The sequence below is a fragment of the Pezoporus occidentalis genome, unplaced genomic scaffold (assembly GCF_034315485.1).
Source record: "Pezoporus occidentalis ecotype Australia unplaced genomic scaffold, CSIRO_AGI_Poc_V1 ctg61, whole genome shotgun sequence".
In the NCBI taxonomy this organism is placed as follows: Eukaryota; Metazoa; Chordata; class Aves; order Psittaciformes; family Psittacidae; genus Pezoporus; species Pezoporus occidentalis.
In genome coordinates, this window is record NW_026915955.1 from 2969020 (window position 1) to 2992682 (window position 23663).

The 23663-nt window shown below is 39.6% G+C and overlaps 2 protein-coding genes across 7 annotated transcripts in view; one reads left to right on the forward strand and one right to left on the reverse strand.

The window, feature by feature from the left end:
* MTFR2 (mitochondrial fission regulator 2) overlaps positions 1-23663 on the reverse strand; it is a 364022-nt gene that overhangs the window by 285475 nt on the left and 54884 nt on the right. The gene's annotated exons all lie outside the window — the stretch shown is intronic.
* PDE7B (phosphodiesterase 7B) overlaps positions 1-23663 on the forward strand; it is a 175763-nt gene that overhangs the window by 124414 nt on the left and 27686 nt on the right. For all 6 annotated transcript variants that reach the window (XM_062639618.1, XM_062639620.1, XM_062639622.1 and 3 more), the window contains one exon: positions 12287-12370. In XM_062639618.1, the coding sequence (XP_062495602.1) occupies positions 12287-12370 (84 nt within the window). The remainder of the gene's footprint in view (positions 1-12286; positions 12371-23663) is intronic.

The window sequence follows — 23663 nt, forward strand, 5'->3', positions numbered from 1 at the left end:
TGTAATTTAAAGGTAAATTCTGAGACAAACCAAAATTAAATTATTATTTGTAGAGTTTATTGTTCCTCTGGGATTTATAAAAGCATCAACAGTATTATACTGCCTCCACCCAAAAAAGTCTGTTTGTTTGTTGTATTAGAAGTTTTAAATTGCAGTTTCTTCCTCTTTCTGAAATATTTTAGCAATTATTTGAATTCCCTAAGAACATGTTAAAACACAGGAGACAAAAGCAACGGCTTCTGTTTCCAGCCCTGGTTGTGGAGAAAGGCAGCATTGCAGCATACACTGTCAGTGAGAGGACCAGGCACTTCTGCTGTAAAATAGTTTGAAATAGTCATACTAATTTTGGTGATGGTTTGTTTTTTTTTCTATATTAACAAAAACCAGGATAAAATGCACAGGTCTTTTAGTTATCTTCAAATATAATGTAGGTAGCACAATTAAATGTGTTTACTAGTGACACTTCTTAAATGATGACGTAATTGGAAGGCATTAAATAGGAAGTTCTGATATGGTGTCTTCGCCTCTGGAAGGGGTATGATGGGTACAATGCCAGCATTCTGTGGACTGGCAGCATCCCTGGGAAGCTGCCTCTCTGGCTCTGTTGTGCATGGGGTTCCTGCACATGCTCTCCAGCAGTGTTCTCAACACTGACAGAATAGATACAGCTTTGGCAAGGTTTATGTCGGTGGTGGGTCCAAATTGCAGACCTGGCTTGTAGGTGTAGCTCCAGAGCAGTGGTTCATAAGTGGAGGCTTCTGGGTTAAGCCAGTTAGCAGATTAATTAGTAGTATGATTTTTACAATGTTGATGCATGTTTCTGTGCATTCATGGTGGTTTTGTAAGATTATTAAACAAACACATATTGATGCAAGGGTTAAGCAGCAAGTAGCTCTCTCTCTCTGAAATCCAGGGGTTTTTCCTACTTCTTGTGGAAGGATGTATAGAGTAGGAGGAAGGAGAAAAAGTCTTCCCCTCCGTTCTCTGTCCATTCTCTTCAGTGATGGGTCAGGCATGATCCATTTCTGTTTACAGGACAAGGCAGGGTTTTCCTTCCTTCAGGTATGCCTGGCCTTTGCTCTCAAAGGGTAGTGTTTGGTGCAGGTGCCTTATGTGACACTGCTATTTGTAACTTCATTATCGAAGGGAAATCAAGACTAAGTGTACATAATTATGAGATGAGGAAAGAAGGTGGTGATGTCAAGTGTCATTGAAAGGCGCTCTGGTTACAGGGAGCTATGTTTAACCCTCTCTGCATATGTTGCTAGGTGCTCTCCATTTCAGTTATTAAGGTTTTGCAGTTTCTGGAATAAGGAGCTGGGGTAGAACCCCATATTCACCAGAACAAGTCGGGCAAAGGCTACTGGCAGCAGCTTACACATTTGATGGGCTCAGTGAAGCCATGGTTGCCAGCGCATCTTCTGGGGAAGAAGCTCGAGTGGCAGCTGCTCCTGCTGCTGCTGCTCAGCATCCTGGTTAGGGCTCAGCCATCTCAGCCATGAGGGGAAGCGTAAAACCAGGTTCTGGAGAAATGCCAGTCTTTGCCAATGACAAGCAACTGATTGTGTTTATCAACTGTTTTGTAGCTGCAAAATTTGTGTTTATCAACTGTTTTGTAATTGCAGGAATACATAGCTAATTATTTTTCACAGAGCCAGCTCATGCTTACTTGTCTTAAGAATGTGCCATGAATGAAGAAGGTGAACTGCTATTTCATTGTACTTCAGACAGTAAATATTTAAAGAAACTGAGCCATGACAGTGAACTGGGCACAGAGAGGAGGCTAGAGTTTTAGTAACATGAGGGTGATCCAGAACTTTCTCTTATGCCACCTTTTTCTAAAGTTTGAAATTTTAAATGCATAGTACACAGCAAAGATGGTCCAGATCACTGATCTGTTTAAGTGCAAGAGGTAGTATATTTGCGAAAATCAAGCCAGATTAGGGATCTGGATTTGATAGTTTATCTTTTCTTTTTTTTTTTTTTCCTAAGACCCAATGTATTGTTTGAAAAATATAGTGTAAAAAAACAGGAAGAGAAAAATATTTTCCAGGTGGCGGAACAGTCAAGCTCAGCTTCCACTTTATGCACCTTTATTCCTGTGTCTAGCGTCAAAATGAAAAATGTTCTATCCAAATATTTATATTATGTATATACACTATTTTTATTTTTGTCTAAACAGAAAAACATTCTTAGAAGAAAAAGCAGTTTTTATCAAAATAGTATTTTCTATTGAAAAACTGAAAATGCATAAATGAAATAGTCATACAATATATGAATGAAATTTCTTCACTTTCTAAATGAAAAATGAAGTATACACGATCAGACATGGGCTAGTTCAGGAAATACTTATCTTCAATAAGCAAATAGTACTAAGGTTACCCGTGCTTATTTTGGACAAAGTTCTCTTGCCTTATTGTTCAAAAATTCACTGATTTATGGAAGTATGTGAAAGTTCCTTAGAGAAACTAAACTAAATTTAAAACCAATAAGAAAGAAGGTTTCTAGCTATTTGCCAACAACGCTGCTTTTGAATACAATAAGGAATTTATTGCACTATGCGATGTACAAGCAAAAGTCAAATCATTTATCTCAAACATCTCTGCCTTCAGTCTCATACGTAGATAAAGCTCTTCACCAGAGCAAAGCTTCAGCTGGCGAGTAAAGTATTCTCCTGACAGATACTACAGACACTTTCTTGTGCCTGCTGAGGCAAAACTCATCACTTCCTTCGCCTCCTTCCCCCTTTCATTGCTTACTCCTAGCCATGAAGACCCCTGGGGCAGCCCCACTGGGAGGAGTAAGTGGCCAGCATTGCAGGGTTTGCTGCTACAAATCCACTCAGTACTCCAGTCTCGGGAGAAGGCAGTGAGTAGAAGGGAAGCTGAATTACTAGTGAGCTAAAGTAAAATGGAGGAAGAAGAAGGGTCACACCAGAGTTAGGAATGTATACATATATATATATGGTGGGGAGGGGAGTTGGAAAAGAGCAGGTGAAGAGCGTGCAGAAAGTGATGAGGAAGGATTGTTCAGTGGTTAATGCACACAAGATTAAGACTCATTTACTTTATCATGCCTCAGCTCTAAAATTGACTCTGTACTGATGTATGTTAAAAGGGTTTTGCGAGCACCCTATGATCTCTAGACAAGTGCTAGATACTAAGAGACAGACTGAATCAGCAGAGAATGAATCTCCTCGTGTGAGGTGAATGACAGCCACACAATTCTAGCGCAAAATGAGAAGGGAGCAAATACCAACAGTCTTGCACTTTTCCTCCTCAGCTCCTCCACTGGCAGAACTGCCATTCTGTAAAAACTATTGACAGACTTCAGGGTTTGGCTGATGTTAAGCATTTCAGGAGTGGGCGATGTGTTGCTATAATGGGAGTTGCTATATTGCTGCTTACAATTTTGAACACATATCTTTTGTAGTTCCTTTGCAAAGGGAAGGTATAGAAATCTCATGAGCAAAGCAGTGGCAATGAAAATTTTCTTAAATGTCCTGTTCAGAGTTGAAAGCAAATTTTGGTTTGAATGCATGAGTAAGACCCTCTGCATTCATTTTCTTTGAATGTTGTCAAACTGTTGCTGGTTTGAAAAGAAGAGGTAGTTAATGTTTGCATTGTGGCGATGTAGAAACCATGACCAGGACTGCAGGTAAAAATGCTGTTTAACTGCTGAGGCCCTGCATTAGAGAGCTCTCTGTCTACATAGAACAAACAAAACGCAGAAGTGGAAAACTAAGGCATGGAAAGGAAACATTTTTTTTTCCATAAGAAACCAGGAAATGAGCTCAGGGCTTATGATTGCCACCCTGTATTTTAAATCCAAGAATGCCCTGTCTTTCTCTCCAGAAATAAAAAATGTTAAACTCAAATTATTGAACATTTCCCCAAACCAAGCTCCTGTTATTCTATGTCACTTTGGAATTGTCAGCATTTTTCTATTAATATTTATGGCATTAGAGCAGTTGTTATTTTACAAAAATTAAGTATTTATAATACATCAAATTAGAATCAGTGGCTATATTAGTTACTCGTGGATTGTATTGTCAACCACTTTCTGCTTGTCTACGTAAGACTGCCTTAGCAGAAAATGAGAATGATACCTTGTAGCTCAGGTAACTTATCAGTGCAACCTATAAAATGCATACGCTTGCAAACAATTGTTCTTGAGGAAATAGAAGAATAAAAAAGTAAAAGTTAAATAAAAATATTACTTAACAAATATTATAGGAAGGTGAGAAATGAGAATGTAGACAGTAAAGCAGACTTGGTTGAATAAGTTCTTGGCAAGTACCTCAACTTCCTGCAGAAGAAGAATCTATTCTTCAACTGCAAAACCCTCACCAGTGAATTCAAGTCCAGTTGTGTTCTCACAGTACAAGTATTTAAAGCTTTGATAATGCATGTCAGAAATCCATGTAATAGAATAAGATGTAGATATTTGAGAGAATTCAGCTTGAAGAAACTTCCAGATGCAAACAGGTCTCTGAAAGAGTAGCTGTATCTAGAATTAGAGTTAAGAAGTTGTAGTTTATGGTTCGGATAACTTACGGTCTTGATGTAATTGTGAGAGATGAAAATCCCTATCTTCTATGCTCTGGCAACAGGAGTATGTTAGCCTAACATACTATGCGTAGAGATCTGAACTCTATACCTCTTTTTTGGTATTTGTCTTGGACAAATCACAGATTTGTTGTACTTTTACACAAAATGAAATTCATTTTATTAAATCTACTTTGGAAACCTTTGTATATGGAATTGGAAGCATACAAGTCTTAGAAATTTGTTATTAAATATGTGTTTATTTTAAGAGTTTGGAGTCTAGCAGAAGACAAGAATCAAAAAAAGTACTATTTAAATAACTAATAATACGGGGTTTATTTATGCTGTAATTTGTTTGGGAGAGGGATGGGAGTAGCATGACAGTAAGATATTTATCTTCAAAGTTGCCATGGTAATGCAGCCTATTACCTGTTGCTAAGAACATGCTGTAGCTGTTATTACTTTTATTACAGCTCTTAACATTTCAGGATCCTTTAGTTTTTAAAGTGTTGTTTCAGATTCAATTTCATACATATGAAAACCACTAAGTTTTGCCACTTTCCAGCAGGCCTGGAACAATAGCAATGATAGCAATGCAAGAACCTTATTCTGCTAACATAGCTCCCATCCTCTAATGCAGAGTAATTTACAAGCTATCTAACCAGTTAGGAAGACAAGAATTATCAAGTGCCCTATATATATTCATATCTGCTTTCCCTGCAAAGTCAGTGATCAGATTTGGAGATGGAAAAGCATAAAGCCCAAACAATAATGCAGTATAAAAACTTCAAAATACAGACAGGTGGTTCTTAGGACTAGCACTAGAAATGGTAATACCTAGTTTACTGAGAGGATCCTGTCCACTGCAAGTCTGCAAGTCTGATCCAGCAAAGTGCCCTGGGACCTCTTTTACTACCCAGAGCCCTGCTGGGCAGCAGCAGTAAGATAAGCCTCAAGTCAGCCAAAGTGCTGCCATTCATGATCATAGCAGCAGTGGGACGCTCAAGACAGCAGCCTTTCAATATCTGAAGGAGGCCTGCAAGGATACTGAGCTCTTCATCAGGGACTGTAGTGTACAAGGGGTAATGGGTTTAAACTTAAACAGGTGAAGTTCAGGTTAGGTATAAGGAAGAAGTTCTTTACTGTGAGAGTGGTGAGGCACTGGAACAAGTTGCCCAAAGAAGTGGTTTGATGTGGTCTCAGCTGTCTCAATGCGATCCTCACTGTCGAGGTCTCGGATTTTTCCCCTGGGTAGGCTGTGCTCATAATGATGGCAGCTAACTTAGGAACAGAAGTGTCTTAGACTCCATCTGCAGTCAAAGTCAAAAACATGCAACTCTGAAAGACAATTCAGTCCCTTTTAAGAGTTAGTCACTGGGTGGAGGCACATCACTCCTCTCCACTGACTTACACATATAAGTACATGAAACACATATGACCTTAAGGCATTATCAAACTCAGAAACAACTGAAGGCATTTTCAGTGCAATATAATGCATTGACATTTTGGAAAGCTACCTTCTTTGGCACATGCAGGATGATCTATTCAAATCGACTCTCACCATTTTTTCAGTCCGAGGTAGTTACTTAGTTTTGAAGGCTCTGCATTTGCTCATTCAAGAATAAACAAGTCTGCAAAGAGGCAATGCATGTAGTGCCTCAGTATCTGAATTTGTGATGACTGCTGTTACCTGTTTGTCTGTTGCAGTTTTCTCATCCTCCTGGATTTCAGTTGTCTGCAAAGCACTTCTTCCAAAGTCTGCATGTTGAAATAGCTTTGCCTCAAGATATTTCAGTTGAGAATCTTTGCACCACAGTTACTGATGTGATCTGCTATGGTTTAAGGATGGATTTCAAGAGGGTCTGTAAACTATTCACTTAACTTTACTCTAGGTGATCATTTGCCAGAATGGACCAGCTGTTAAAGGCATGCCTGTGGATCCTAGGGTCTTCCTCTGTATGTCCAGATAGGCTATGCATGGCAGAAGCAGTGGTGATAATACAGTCTGAGAGATTAATATGCAGCAAACTTACCAAGAGACTTACAAATAGATGAAGTGAGGTGGGTGCCTAAGAAAACAAAGGATGACTGAAATGTTTCATCTGCAATGGCTTCTGTTCTGGAGATGGAATTTTCAGAGCTGAAGTTCAAGTAATTGCTTGGTTAAAAAAAAAAAAATAATAAAAAAAATCAGTCATGGGGTAGGAACTCTGCAGGGGAAATTAAATGATTTTCTGTGTAAAATTCCCCTCAAAAACAAATTATGGTTTGTACACCATCATTTTATCCCCTTTTTGTAAAAAGAGAGTACCAGCAGTTACCTTCCTTTGCAGAGCATTGTGGAATGAAACTGCAAAACACATTGGATGAAATCAGTACTTAATAGCTCCTTAGGACTGTTCTCAGAAATAACAGAACTGTGCATCATATAGCACAGAAAACCTCATTTGAGAATATTTACATGCTTAAAAATTTAGTGCTTACAAATAGATGAAGTGAGGTGGGTGCCTCATTTTCTCCTGCTGGGAAGGAGAGTCATCCTGTCTTTGTAACCTCTAACATCAGTCTTACCGCATCTGTTCAGAGGAAGTGTTCACGGAAGATCTTATGCACATGAGGAAATCTGCATAAAATGCTTTCTTGCAGACAAGAATTTAGAGTAACTTTTATAACACTAATACAACATAATGAAAATAATCCAAACAAGCACAAATCACCATGAACAACCATTTTAAAAATAATTCCAGTAATTGTGCTACTTGGTTTTAACCTAACTTTTCATCCGAGTTTGGTAACTTTTACACAGCAACACTTCCCTCTTTTTGAAAGCTTTCCACCAAAACCAGAATGATGCCTAAAACATCAGCAACTCATTTTCCTTCATCTCAGAAATCCCAAGCCTTTCCATAACTGAAATAGTGAAGGAGCCAGGGACCACTGCAGTATGTGTCCTAAAACAGCTTATTTGGATGAAAATTGTGAAGCTTGAGCAGAATAAACACTTGTAGCCTCTTGAGAATTTGCTGTGGTATTACTGGCTTATCACATGGAGCTGTGTACTAAATAAAATCAATAATTTGGTGGCTGGTCCTAACTTCCGCTGCATGAAGCTGCTCTGTTGTTTTGTCACAGCTATGGCCCTGTTTTCTCTTCTAATTTGTTGTGCTTGCTCATTGAAATTGAATCCCACAAGTTTTGGAGAAGTTGTTTTCCTCGGTGCAGGTGGCTCTTTCCTCCAGACGTGACAGGCAGCTAAGAGCTGCCTTTTTTTTTTAACCCTTCTGCCCATCTTGAAATCATGCTGAGGCTATGGCCACAGTGGTACCATGGGTCTTGCCCTGTATCTGATTTTCCTGTGTATAGGTTGTCGTGCATGTCAGTCACAGCATGTGCCCCACAGGCTCCTGTTACCTAATGTAGGTTGCTTTGGTTTGTTGGGTTTAGGGTTTTTGTCTGTTTTAACAAGGACAAAGTAAAAATCAAGAGCTTTAGTGGCCCCTGGGATGTCTCCCTGCTGGAAGCTCTCATGGCAAGTAGTCTCTGGCAGGGGTGCAGCCCTTCGTGCTTGTTCCTGCAAAATGTTCAAGCCTCACATCTTCAGCCCAGAGAAGCAAAGGAGAACCTACCCTTGCCATTTCCCTTCACCCTGCTTGTTTCACTTGGGAACACAATGAGCTGTCAAAATTTCCTGCCCTGTTTCCACAGAATCCTTCCTTTCACTCCAAAAAGGATTATTTATCTAAAACTGCTAATTGCCTAAATTGTCAGAACAATTGTTCAGCTTAATTTTAAGGTGGAGAGCGAGGAGATGTAAGGCCTGGTGGACTGATCAAGGTTGCCCTGAAAGTCCTCTGTCAAACCAAAAAAGAAAGTCTGGTGTGTTGCTGTGAACAGCCCTTGCCTTTGGAAATTAAAAGTCATGCGATACAGTGTACATCTGGTGTGATCCCTATATTTAGTATCTTTGCTGAGTGTACTTAGAGGTAATTAAAAGTAATAGGGAAGAATATAAATGTTATCCAAGTAAAAGCCAAGAAAGCATGGAGGGCAGGTGTGGTTGATTTAGTCCACCACTACTTCCTAACTAATCTTTTTCTAATGATGTAGAAAGAGACTGGGTGGCACCTGGTGAAGGATTTTGAAATAACAGATTCATGAGGTAGAGCTACTTGATAACATCTTTGACTCAGCAGAAACTTGCCTTCCCTGAGGGTAAAATTAATAATCCTTGAATATAAGGATTTTACAGGCTTTTACCTAGGCAGTAGGGATGCAGATTTATTGTGCATATAGTTTCTCATAGTGATAGAGACAGACGAGAATGTTATTATCTGTAAAAAATGTGAAATAACACAAATAGCCAGTCAGAATCATCAGTAATTTTACATGACGTCAAGTCCTTGGTTTGCTGGTTTAGTAAAACTGAGTCACATTTTCTTAGTTTGAAGAACATATAGCTGGTAGCAAGTTTAGCAACTGTCATGCATAGTCCTTAACTATTTTAGTCCATTTTTCTGTATGTATAAAGCCCATGCCATCAGCTACTTCAACTGCTTTTATCTCCTCCTTTGGAATCATATTTTTCTCATCACCTAAATGGTTCTTTTCCCATTCTGCTCCTTATCAATGGTGGGCATTACTCCAGGTTGATTTTCCTTTTATGAAATGGCTCTCTAGTGCCTCTTCCTAGAGGTCCTTCTCCTCATTTTTTTCCAGGAGGAATTCAGCTTCCTCAGAGGCAGTATTTCAGCTGAACTTACACCAAGTGCTTTGACTAATGGCATCAATACCTCCCTTACTTTCCCTCTGAAATTACTTTACCTGAATAATGTACGTGCCTGTCCGAGTTGGCTAGTCTTTAGTTCTGTAGGAGACATCAGCAGCACCACGAGAGGAAGCTAGACTACCAGTAAAATGAAAGTGGAAGCTGCCCATAGCCACACATAGCTGCCCTAGCCATAGAGCAGTTGAGGCACAGAATGGGACAGCTGCAGTGAACTTTGTAGCTGCATATACCTGGTATCTCCAGCTTTGTCTCACTTGTGCTCTCCTAATTCTGTGTCAAGATCATCAATAAAAATTTTAAGACCATTCCCAGTATCAGTCTTCTAAAGATCACGCAGTAGCTGTTACCAAGCAAGGTTTCCTTTCAATGTACCACATTATCTTCTTACAGTCTTTTCCCACTTCAGTTTTTGTGCTTATCTCTTGCCTTATATGTTTAATAAAGCCCTTATGATTGAAATGCACTACACTGTTGATTTTTTTGCTGTTGTCTAATCGTTAGCTACTTTATTCGAGGTAAGTATCAAGTTTTATCTTGCATCGTCTACTTTGGGTAAGCTCATACTGTGTTTTCCTCTGTGTTGCAGTTGTCTACCTATCTTTAGCGTTCTCTTCCTCAAAATTTGGGATCATGCTATTAAGATCAGAGTTGGGCATTACCTTTATATGTAACTTTGTATGATTTTGTTCTTCTGTAGTACTATGGTACTTTTCTTGATCTGATAGATACATTATTTCATGTCCAGGAAGAAAATCAATCTTTCCCGGTTTACAGTATCTTACATCTTTGGGGGAGGGGTGGGGTGGGGGTGGGGGTGTGTCAGATTTTTGGAAGTTTGAATTTCTCTCTTTTTTTGTGAAGGATCTGTTGATTTAGTCACGAGTGACATGTTGATCAGCGGGATTACTTGCAAGGGATTACTTGCAGTTTCATGTTAATTCATTGGTGCATGCAGAAAAACAAAAGCCTTGATCAAAGCATGCTCTTGAATTTACACCCATTCTTAATTTGCTGGTGCTTGTATTAGTGACAGGCTCAAGCCTGTCTGATTTTTTGGAGTTTATATAACACGTACCATATGCTTGCCATTCTTACTCTTTCTGCACGAGTCAGCCAATCTGATGGTCTACCTGTGGCAGAGAGCAATGCTTTTAAGTCCAGGTGCTGCCTTTTGAGCTCTGACTCATGGGTGCTGATGAATCTTGCTTCGGTGTTTTACAAACTCTCCAGCTATTTGCTCCACCCTTCTGCCCTTCAGCAGAAGGAGTGCAGGGGAGTAGGTGTATATACCACCATTGCCACAAGTTGCACATGATTTTAAGCTGCTGATGAAGGTAGACCCATGCTATTACCATACCTTTGAACTGCAACAGCTGAAGAGCAGGCAGAGGTTTGCACCTCCTGCCCCTGCTATCAGGAGGGGTAAGTGGGGTTAACAACAGCTTGAGTTCTTTCGGGCTGGTTCCTTAGAGCGAGCAGTTACCAAGTGGGAGCAGAGTAGAGTGAACACGTGTTCAAAGTAACAAAGCGAAAGTCAGGATGAGAGAAAACAGATTGATATTTGTAATCAAAAGTGACAGTGTTTGAAATATTCTTAATTGGAGAGCATGCTTCTGTGTCTTTTGTACCTCTAAGGACCCCTAGAGGGCACGGAAGTTTTTCTCCACCTCGAATATTTAACTTAATAGTTCTACTTGGCTTTCTTCCCTTAAACATAATTGTAAGCACATTTTAAGTGAATGTTAGATAGAAAAAAACAACAGTATCTAACTAGGTCCTTCTTTTGCACTGCAAGATGTTTTCTTGTTTTTAAACACAAGCAGCAAGAGTTAGCACTAGAAGCCAAATTCTTAAATTATCTTTGTTTAGATTAGTCAGATGCTATATTCATATCCCAGAGGAAGCACAACTGAAGCTAACTAATAATTCATAATTTTATTGCAAATTTTGAGAGTCCTACAGCATAAGCTGTCTGAGGAAGTGCAGTGGGTATGCTTTCCACACTATGGCCCATGTTTCTGTAGAGGAGGTACTGGTATTGTGAAGAACTAGAGTACTCTAATCTGAACCTATAAAACCTTATTTTAGAAATTTTAATATTTATTTTTGTTATTTGCCTGTAAAGAAACTATTACATTATAGTACAAGATATTTAAGGTTATGGAAACGTAAAAATTACATCTGCTTCCTACTACTTCCTATCTACTTGGAGAGAGATTTTTTAACTCTTACTATCCTGAGTAGCATTTTCTTCTGAAACAAGTTTTGCCTATTTCATCAATATTACATGTTAATTCGGGAAATAATCAATGTGAATTCCACAGTGATAGTATTATGTTGTTCTTTTATCATATTTAAATATAAATCCTAAAGCACTGGAGTAATGCTTATCTGAGAACATCAGGTTTCACTTACATAAAGAAGCTTCAGTGTTTGAGATGGCTGATGTTTTCCAGTGTGCTCAAAGAGCAGAAAGTAAAACAAATACAGTCAAACAAGCACAAACAAAATGCCACCTTAAAAAAATACTCGTATTTTCTTTTTGATTTTTTTCATCAACTCATGATTTTGAGACCAGCCCCACACCTTTGGAAGTCAGTTGTGCAGTGAGCCTTTTGTGAGTAGTGCCATGACAGTCAGAACCCAACTGGTCTTGTCTGGGCAAAAAAAAAACCAGACCTCTGTGCTACTCCTGCATGTCTACTTACTGGGCAAGAAGCTGGAAATAAGATAAATGTGGGGAGGGGTGTTGTGCTTTTGTTCTGATAAGAGGACCAGCTATACTGCTTTACCCAATTACCCAGGGATGTCATGGGAGATGATTTTTTGCACCCTAGTTTTCCCACTGGAGGAGCATAATGTCATCACTTTGAATAGAAAATAGATCTAGATCTAAACAGCAAAGAAAGGCAGCTGCTCCTTCTAATGTCTCTGGGGATTTTGTGTTTTGCAGGAGATGCACGGGTGAGAGGTCAGACAGGGGTTCTCTCCGAGCGCCGTGGCTCCTACCCGTTTATAGACTTCCGTCTTCTTAACAGTAAGTGTAACCCTCCCTTCAGCTCTGTATTAAAAATAAAGTAAAATAAATCTATTGAAAGTATAGGAACCAAAGTATCTCGTCTCATACATATCTGTAGTTCAGCTGTCTTCACATAGTCAGCATTAATAATTAATTCTATTATTCCCACTCAGTGTTTGTGAAATGTTCTGATTGTACAAATAACTGTCCATAATGCTGAGTCTGTCAAGTAAATACAGTGGTGCCATCGGGTTTGCTGGGGGAACAGGGGGTGCTTCAGAATTAAAAAGATAAATCTCTGCGTCCCTTAGCCTCTAAGCCAACAGTTGGAACAGATTTATGTGAGTCTGTTATCCGGTCATATAGAATTGGCACAGAAGGGGAGCATGTGACAGCACTGACCAGTGGTTTACAATAACATTAATTTTTCCAACAATTAGAACCCAATCCAAAGCCCCATGGAGTCTTCTCATTGACGTCAATGGATTTTGGGTCAGGCCAGCAGTGAACATCTGTTAAAAATAATCTTAACCTCATTTTGATTGAAGTTATTTTGCCACTGTTGTAAATAAAGGAGGGCAAATATAAAAAGGAAAAAAAAACATCGGGATCCTGTTCTTTGGGGTTGTTTTCACCTGATAGGTTTTTTATACTGATGCACAGCCATTAGCCAGTGTGTAAACAATAAAATAAAAAAAAAAACAGAGAACACTTAGACTTGGGCCCTGTCACATTCAGTGTGGATGCTGTGTTAACTGCAGTGTTCAGACACAGGGAGCTGTCAATGTGTCCTTGTGTACTTCACAAACTACTCCCTGTAACATTTGAAACAAAATTTATTCACTGTCTTCATCAAAACAGACTGAAGGTCCAACAGTTTGTTTAGCAATTACACTTTCAAGCTTCTAGTGATTATACTTTGCATTAAGAAGCAATTGTCAAGGCAAAGTTTTGTATCTCCCATTTGTGACTGCTTGTAACTTGCCTGAGCACCTGAGGAAGAAGAAAGGAGGTAGTTGCCAGGGAGGGAGGAAGAAGCCCAGCTGCAAAGGGCTGGGAGTCAGGAGAAAAAAGGTGCTAATACGGAGGGGAGGTCTTGGGATCTGACAAAGGGAATAACATACTGGTTTGAGCAGAGCTCTAATTTAGTCCTGGCTTGCAATGAAAAATTTGAAAAAAAAACCCCACCTGGTTTAGGCTAGTTGGAAATATTACTGTTGATGCCCTTATAAAGACTAAGAGAAAATAAATCACTTCTTTTCAGTCCTGAAGTAGATGTGAATATATATTCACATTTAAGTGTGACTAATAATTACTTTTTTATCTTGAATACATACATGATACTTACAATTCTCATCGTATGTTCTTCCCTCTTCCTGGTTAAAGAAACCAAAAACTTCTCAGATCTTTTTTCTGGCAATAGGGCTTTCAGTTTTTACCCCTCTAGATGAATCCTGCTGGCTTCTGGGAAGTGCTGGTGCTGTCTGTGGGCTGTCTAGGGAGAGATCCATGGGAAGGAACATACTGTGAATGCTCAGACTTTGATCATACAAGGAGCAGGGCACTCCTCATAACCCATCTCCTGTAACTGCTGAACTTAAAAGCGATGCCTCCCACAGCATGTGTGTTTGATCCCATGGATGTGAGGCACCCTGGAGACCTCTGGCATTCTTCCTTTTTACTGCTTTTCTATAATCTGAAGGAAGTCCCTATGGCTGATCGTGATCTCTTGATCTCTGCGTAAGGAGAAGCAGTGATTTCGATTTTGGATTTCCCATTGTTTTTACGGTTTTGTGTATTTACTGCTTTCTGTCTAGGGAGTGGTATAGGCTTCATTTTTTTTAGTGCAAACTGAAGTGATATTTCTAGGCATTTAACTGCTAATTTTGTAGATGGCAAGTGCACTGGGCCTGGCTCACTCGGTGACCTACAGGTAAATGAAGATGCTGTGTGTCAGAACACACAGATACATATTTTTCCAATAAGTAAGCAGAGGTATATGAACAAATAATATAAAAGTCTGTCAAATTCTTTTCTGTTGTACATACCATATAACAGCAAAAAAAACATAGTGCTGCACATCCTATTAAAAAGAAACATATATAAATATCACTACTGCACACTTTTTTGGACAGTGCATAGCTAACAGTTGCAGTAATATTTTGGCACCACGCTGTATTTGTTTGGAGCAATAGCTGACAGGCAGCAACTGCATACTGAAAGCTGTTACAGTAAGGGACGGATGAGGCAGAGAATATTTTATGGTAAATATCACAATATCACAGTATCACAGTTTGCTAGAGATTGGAAGGGACCTCAAAAGATCATCTAGTCCAATCCCCCTGCCGGAGCAGGAACACCTAGATAAGGTTACACAGGAATGTGTCCAGGTGGGTTTTGAATGTCTCCAGAGAAAGAGACTCCACAACCTCCCTGGGCAGCCTGTTCCAGTGTTCCGTCACCCTCACTGAGAAGAAGTTTCTTCTCAAGTTTAAGTGGAACCTCTTGTGTTCCAGTTTGTACCCATTACCCCTTGTCCTATCATTGTTTGCCACTGAGTAGAGCCTGGCTCCATCCTCGTGACACTCCCCCTTTATATATTTATATACACTAATAAGGTCACCCCTCAGTCTCCTCTTCTCCAAACTATAGAGACCCAGCTCCCTCAGTCTTTCCTCATAAGGGAGATGCTCCACTCCCTTAATCATCTTGGTTGCCCTGCGCTGGACTCTCTCCAGCAGCTCCCTGTCCTTCTTGAACTGAGGGGCCCAGAACTGGACACAATATTCCAGATGGGGTCTCACCAGGGCAGAGTAGAGGGGAAGGAGGACCTCTCTCGACCTACTAACCACCCCCCTTCTAATACACCCCAGGATGCCATTGGCCTTCTTAGCCGCAAGGGCACAGTGTTGGCTCATGGTCATCCTGTCATCCACTAGGACCCCCAGGTCCCTCTCCCCTACACTGCTCTCTAACAGGTCGTTCCCCAACCTATACTGGAACCTGGGGTTGTTCCTGCCCAGATGCAGGACTCTACACTTTCCCTTGTTGTATTTCATCCAGTTATTCCCTGCCCAACTCTCCAGCCTGTCCAGGTCTCGCTGGATGGCAGCACAGCCTTCTGGCGTGTCAGCCACTGCTCCCAGCTTAGTGTCATCAGCAAACTTGCTGCTAGTACACTCAATTCCCTCATCTAAATATCCTCAGAAGTTATAAAGAAATGCAGCATAAAAATTACTCCACTTCTCACTAATTCACAAAAACTGAGTTTAAATAGTGATTGTTCCTTATTCCAAATAACAGTACACCCTTGTTTTAAAGTAAGAGAAAAAACCGAAACTCATTCTTTTAACAGAGTTGAATTTCATTTTGAAAATTGGCATTTAAAAAACATAAGGACATTGCTATTTAATGTCAGACTAAAGGTTACTTCAGTGTAACCTTTTTAACTTAGTTACAGACTGGTGGATTTCAGTCAAACTGGTGAATTCTTACCTACTCTGGCTATTAAGGGTTAACACTGAGTAGACCATATCTTTTGTTTTTTCTGGAGTCCTGCAATAAAGTCACTATGTAACTTAAGACACCCTTAAGTCTTTTTGGATAGGAAAACTTCCTGCACTCTGAAAATGGGATCTTCTGTAGCTCTAATCAAAGCCAACTGGATTAATATTGGCTTCTTGCTGTTTGAGCTAACGTCTTGTGATGCCATCTACACATTCCTCTGGTGCCTCTCTGCAATATATAGGAAGTTAGTGAGTGTTATTTCACCTTGTCAGTGCCAATCTGTCAGGGCAGTGAGGATTTTGCAGGATCCTGCCTGGAGGAGATGCAAGGCTTTAGCATATTCCTCTTTTCTCTGCCTAGTTGTAAACTTTCCTTGAGGCATAGTTGCAGTGGTGGGTTTTGGGACTCTAAAGATGACTCTGGAATACAAAATTAAATACAAAATATCCCTGTGTCACCAAGAACTCCTCGGTTCTGCATTACAAGGAATATATTTACCTTAGCCTCTTGAGTCAGTCCCTGCAACCTGTGGAGACCTGCATGATCAACCAGATACTTGTTTGTGTTGATAGTTTTGAGCCAGAAGCTTGAGGGAAAGCTATGCAGCAGCTTCTCTCCCCAGGGAAGCTTCAGCAGCCAATGTATGTTAGCCAGCCTGGTCTGAAGACCTTGAAGGAGGCAAGCCAACCACCTCTTTTTCCATCTGTCATAGTAAGACAGGGGACCACCTGCCCCTGATGGCCACAGATATACCCCAGGAAAATAAAAACAAAAAGCTGGACATGGCAGACTTGAGGGTCCATGTTCACTAGGGTGCTTATAGAGAAATATTCAGACTTTAGAAACTCCTAAAGTAGAAGATACAAGTTTTGCAGAGCCCTGTGTGTTTATAGGAAAACGGGGAGCAGGCTTTCTCTTCATGCAGACAACACATTCCTCAAAATGGGAGCAGTAGAAGAAAAGAAGGCTTAGTGTTCAGAACCTACTTTCCACAAGGAGTAATGGGGTGTAATAGACAAGCGTTAGGTGCCATCAAGTTGGTGAGTACAATCTCTTAAACAATGCAAGATTGATTCCAAACCAAACATTACAAATTTTAGGAAAGTTTGACTCTGAACTCAGTAGCTTGTAACTGTACCCAAAGCAGGTTGAAATTAATGGTGGCAGTTTGTTGGCACTTCTGCATTTCTGTGAATTAAATGAGACTTTTTGTGTTCACAGGACCGAAAAGGACTTACCCTGAATATGAGCAGGGGAATAATTAAGCATTTGAGACACTTCTGCAGTGAAAATTAACTTGATCCAGTTTTCCTTTTAGCAAAGCATAGTCTGGGTTTGAGAAATAAAGGACCGTAGGCAGCAGTAATTTAGTTCTCTGATTGACAGAGTTGCTCAGTGAGTCATTGAACCAGATCCCACCAGTGACTAATACGCATTTATTAAAATAGTATCTCATGAGTTCTGCTGGTTACTGTTATAGTACGTTTCTTCATTGCATCAACCAAAAGTTTGAGGGAATTCCTTGTGATAAATCTAGAACTGTAGGTAAGTATACAGCTGTAACCAAGAAGACCTCACCCTGCTCCAGTTATGTTAGATACTTTGTTGTATTGCCAGGTGAAATTAAATAGGGTAACAAAGTAACATAATTCATATCTGAGATGAGTAATTTTTTATTTACAAATTTACTTGTCAAGCTTTAATTCAGAAGACAAGGAGATTCTTAAGACTTCAATAGTGTTCCTCCAGTTCCCATCTTGTTTACATTAAGCTTCTCTCTGGATTGAATTTTTGCATGCAAATTACAAAATTATTGGCCTCTAATTGACTGTATTTAATTTTTTCTTCTGTGGCATAATATAATTAAAATCTTTTTACTTGCATTTTTAACTTTCCAGAAAAATCCCTCAGTAGGGGCACCTTGATTTTGTCACAGTATTAGTCATATGATTGCTTTCATTGTCTTGTACCCACTTGTTTTCAGTAAGCCATCCACATTAAACCAATATCTGATAGAATTCACTTCTCTGTATATTGATGCAGGAGGGATAACAAGGAAAGGGAAAGGATGTGGTATGTGACCTGCAAAATGGAGTCTTTCTACCAAAATGGAGTTTCCCAGGGAGATTTATGTTTCCTTACACCTTCCACAACAGGAACATACAGTGGGATCTGAAAATATCTAAAAGGTCAAAACATATCTGTAAATACTCAAAAGGCAATCTGCATATTACATAGGAACCTATTGTTATGGATGCAGAAACTTGAGTCCAAACCAACAACACCTGCTTTAAGCTAAGATTAGCAAAATAAGTTAGTATAGATGATATACATTTAGTACCAGATAGTGATAAACAATGATATTACATACCATTCAGTCTCTGTCCTTGATTTGCTGTCTGATTGAGTCAAGCAAAATAGTCTGGTTTTCAGTTTGCTTGCAAATAAAGTGGTGCTTACCAGGCATATGATGAATTAGGTGCTACAGAAATGAAAAGTGCTGTCAGGGTTAGTAAGGGAAGATATGAACTCATGAAAAAGTCTCCATCTCAAAGAACCAAAGTCTATGGACATTTGCATCTGTGGTTTCTGCCTGTCTGCAGAAGGGTCCATTTGCAAAATTTACATTCATTTTTGGTTTTGGATTTTGAACACTCCAGGGCTTTCAGGTAGGGCCCATCTCCAGGGAAAATAAAACCTAACCACAGCCACCAACCCCAAACTGAACCATCAAGTAACCTGAACCTAAATGAGTGAGGTTAAAAAGAGTTTGGTTAACTGTCTTGTTTTGTTGCCTTTGGCTAGAAAAAGAAGTGGGAGTGAGAGATGCCTTTTTAGATATTTCTGACCCAGGTTAAATTAGGACACTAAGAGTCTTGTGAGGAAGTTTCAAGGGCTGATTGGATTACTTGGATCCCAAGACAGCCTGTGGAGATGAGTCCAAAGTTCCAGATGGTTATTAAATTAGGAAGGGAGAGATCTTACAAGGTCTGCATCATTTCTACATAATACCTCCCTTAGTTCCTCAAGGATAAGCATGTCCAAAACATACTCATCAACATCCTGAAGACACATGGGTGTCTTAATCTGGTTAACTTGTGTCTGCTTTGAATGGGAAGAACATTTCCAGAACTGCAGTCAGTGTATGGGCCTTGCTTTCAATTACCTATTCAAGGAAGAGGAATGGGGATTCTTTTAATACTGTTTCAGCACAAAGATTGTTCTGTTTTCTAGTAACACTATATTCAGAAATTCTTCCTGTAACTGGAAGTCTGGTTCCCTGTTTTCATCAAGTGACAGAATTTTTTTTTGTTGTTTGGTGTGTTGTTTGCATTGTTAAGTGATTTTAAGAGTTCACTGCAAAATTTAATAACCAGGTAGATTGAAAAGTATATTCTATTTCGTGCCATTCATGTTCCTTGCTTAACTTTTACACTACATTTGTAGAAAATGAAAGCCAGAATGTAAAACTGATTGATGCATGTGCCCTCATGAAAATGCTAAGAAAATGCAGTAGTTTGGGTTATCAGTGCTTCAGGAGATCTCATGAGAGCAAACAAAAAACTAGATGTGGATCACAGACAAAGTCTTAGTGTGTGAAGACTACACACTGTAATAACTGACCTGATTATACAGGTTTGTGACTTATTTTAATACAGATTCAGTTCAACTGAGAATGTCCCTTTAAAAGTTTCCAAATGATGCATGACCCATTCTGCCACCCCACCTTCTTGTCCCTGATTAGAAAAGGGAAAGGGTGTACTGGAGATAACACTGAGGATACTTTCCAAATGACCAGAGGAAAAGAAAGAACAAGAAGAAAGGATCATTAAGATGATAAATGAAAGTTTGGTTTGCTGTTATTACAGGTTATGCTGCTTTTTCTCAAGGGGAGTGAAGGAGGGGGGGATGTACCGTTTCCTGTTGGAGAAACTATAATCAGCTATAGAACATTTGCAGTTTTAGGAAAAAACAGTCCTGGCTGTGCTACCGTATGAAGATTGAAGTGGCAAAGTGAAGGTTCATATTGAAATTATAATGACTTTGTGGCAAAATAGAATACAACATGCCATTTCCTAAGAACTTGTAGGTGGCTTAATAAAAAAGGCCAAGATGTTTGTTTGCATAAAGATGATTGATGACCCCAGTAAAGGCTGCAAATCATGAAGAAAAACACATCTAAATTAATCTTAAATTTTGATTTAAAATATTCTTCTTCCTGTTATTAATATTCTGTTACCTAACTGGTCATTGAAACCCTAGTTTCTCCCTAGTTCATGTAATGGGATAATTCAGTATATAAGTGGGATAATGTGCATGACCCTTAAGTTCTGTAGTCTCTTTCAAACAGTATCAAAAGGAATATATATGGGGACTGTGGGGGGAAACTACAGAACTGGTATTCTTCAATATGCCAACAATTGTGCAGGAACTTTATGGTTCGGAAACTGAGCTGTTACAAGCACCATCACCTCAAGTGATGTTCAGAGAAAAGGAAACCCCACAGCAAGGTGACCTGGAAAGCTGGTGTCCCAGAATCTCTCACATTCCATTAACTATATTAGCCAAAGAAGCATATGAGCACCTCTTCTGTAAACAGAGCTCTGCACTGATTTTTGTGCACTTGTGCAGGTGGTTGAAGAATGGACTCTTGACTCAAAGTGGAAAATTTTAAAGATCTTTTGTTTTACTCCTGATTTTCTGCCTTTCTCTGATGTGTTCAGAGCGCTCCTCTTTCTCACAGCCTTGTCTTAATTGAAAAAATATGTTTACCCATTTAAAGAGAAATAATACAGTTGCAACCCGTATGAGCAATAGAGCTAACAGAAAGCAATTGATCTCCAACACTGGATTTTATCAGAAGTCAAGGAACAAATCATGTTTAGACATTAAAAAAGGAAAACCAAAATGTTTGTAACACAGACTTTTTTGATTCCCATATAGTTTGAGGAAGTCTCATGAGGATTTCTACATCTACAAGATTTCAGTACAACACTCGTTTATCTGTAGATATGATATAGTGCAAGGTGTTCATCTCTTGTCTTCTTCATTGCAGTGACCAGTTGTCCTGGGTTCAGCAGTAGCAGTCATGTTTCTCCTTCTTGGTAGCTGGTGCAGTGCTGTGTTTTGACTTTCGGCCTGGGAACAGAACTGATAGCGATGTTTTGGTTTGGCCAAGGACTTTTGAGCCTCGTGCTCTGCCAGGGAGGAGGGGAAGCCCGGAGGAGGCAGAGACAGGACACCTGACCCAAGCTAGCCAAAGAGGTATTCCATACCACAGCACGTCATGCCCAGGATGTAACTGGGAGTGAGCCGGAAGGGCTAGGGGACTGCAGGGTTGGAAGAGGTATGGGTCGGTGCTTGGTCGGGCCTGGGGGGCGAGTTATCAGTTGGCTGGTGGTGAGGTGTTGTATTCTCTTCCCTTGTTATTTCCTTTATCATTGTTATTATTGGTGGTAGCAGTAGTGATTTGTGTTATACCTTAGTTACTAAACTGTTCTTATCTCAACCCGTGGGAGTTGCATTCTTTTGATTCTCCTCTCCGTCCCTCCGGGAGCAGGGGGAGGGCAAGAAGTGGGGGGAAGTGAGTGAACGAATTGCCTGACTGGGTTTAAACCACGACACCAGTGTATATCATATGATAAAAGTAACACAATCTTACTATTTTTTCATCAAACTTGTATGCCAGTTTCTCACAGCAGCCACAGATGATTAAGAAGTACAATTGGGATATTCATCTTCTCTATCCTTCTACACTAGTGTTGTGGTTTAACTAGACTGAAAGCTTTCAAGTGACTGTACTTTTACATAGATTTCTGGTACTTTGTGCTTTTTCTCAGGCCCTGCTTCAAAACCGCAATGTTGCCTTTCCAAAAGGTTTTTCTACTGCAAGGTACAAGGTGACAGGAAAACCTAGACAGTGCAGAGAGAAGAGGTTATCTGTTCTTCTGGTTTACCAGCTCCTTCTCCAAAATTCAAATTTGAAATACTAAGTTTGGAATTAATTTTCAGATCACCTGTGCTAGTTCAGTTATCCCTACTCAAGCTGTTGTCTTTTGGATAACATGACAAATCCATATTGTAAAAAGATATTAAGAAGGCACAGCAGTTTTATTCTACCATCAGTGCTATGCACTCTTCTTCATAAGAAAAGGTTAGCAACCAAGTCACGCAATGAGTATGCCAAACAGGACTTCAGTAAAGGTTATCTAAATGCTTGGCATGATTTGACGCACAAAAATTGGACAAACACCAGTTATTCCTCGTAAGCCACATACATACCTCTTGGGCTTTCAAATAAAAGCATTCTAATCAGTTGTCAAGACAGGAACCAGTGCAGGAAATTACCTCTGTAATGTATAGGACTTGAGACAAATTGTTTCCCACAGTCCTTGCTCTCTGCAAAATGTCTGGACAGTAGATTGCAAGACTGATCCTCTCACCTTGTCTTCCAGATATTCCAGCACTTTTCTACCAATCCTGCCTGACTCTTCAGGCATACAGTTGTAGAGCGGCAGCTGAGTACAGAATGTTTCGGCATCCTTGGAACAGGGAAAAGAGTGTTGTGAACCATATGAGTCAAAGGCAGGTGCTCGAGGACCTGGTTTCTTCTTCATCCTTTTGGAAAGAAGAGGAAAAAACATTTTCTGCTTCTGAATTGGTTGGCTTTTGAAAATTAATAAACCTGATGTTATCCACTCAGCTGCTGGTTGACCTGTTTTTATTGTACTCTGATGTGCAGTAAAATGAAAAAAGGTGATACTGTGAAGGAAAACTCAAAGCCTTATTTGAATGTATAACCAAGTTTGTTTACTTTGAAATAACAATAACAATGTAATGAATGTCTGCTGCAGTGTTAAGTACATCCTTGTCAAAATTTGATTTATGTGATTGTTTCTGGATGTTAACTCAACCATTGTTAACATAACCTCTGTCATTTTTATATTCATACTGCCTGTGGGCATGCACTAGTGCAGCACTGCAAAAGAAATATGAAAGAAAACGGGTAGCAGTTCCTAGTGCAGGAAACCTATTTCCCTGAAATAACAGATTTTGGGGTATAGTGTGCCACAGACCGTGTTAAGGTGAGCAGATCTGTGTAACTGGAGGAACTTTGTTAGGAGAGAGAAAGCAACCATTGATTCCTATAGCTTATTAACCTCTTGAGGGCCACGTGCTGTATCCAGACATCATCCGTGGCCTGATAGTATGTATACATCTATCAAATCACCTAAAGAAAAATGCAACCACTTTTGCTGCCTGCTAAAACAGAAGATACGCTGTGAGCTCAGGCTGCCTTGTGTGTCTAGAGGTAGAAATTAAGCTTTGTGAGGAATGCTTACACAGATGCTTCTGTAAATGTGTATTTAATTCATACAATATGTGTATGTATTTCATACAATAAATGCGTTCAGTATACAAAGAAGGGTTTCTCCAACCACTGTGCTAGGCAGTAACTCTGCAGGATATGAGAATGGTCATCTTTGAAAAGATGAAGATCATGCTTTTTTTAGGTAAACAAAAAATTCAGAAGTTGCCATGATGATTAAAGATAAACACAGTTCTCAAGGGAAATTTTATGGCTGTAAGCAAAAGACATTTTTGTTTGTCTTTCATGTTCATTTCAAAATTGAACATAATTACTAAGTCTTCCCATTTGAGCCTTGCAGCTTGTGTTCTTTAACTAGATAATACAGCATAAGTTTTAGTACCCATAATTCCATAGCACAAGTTCAAGTGATATCTGCAATGATATTTTTATTCATTTACTTGTAATACAATTTAACTTAATCAGAAGTAGCTA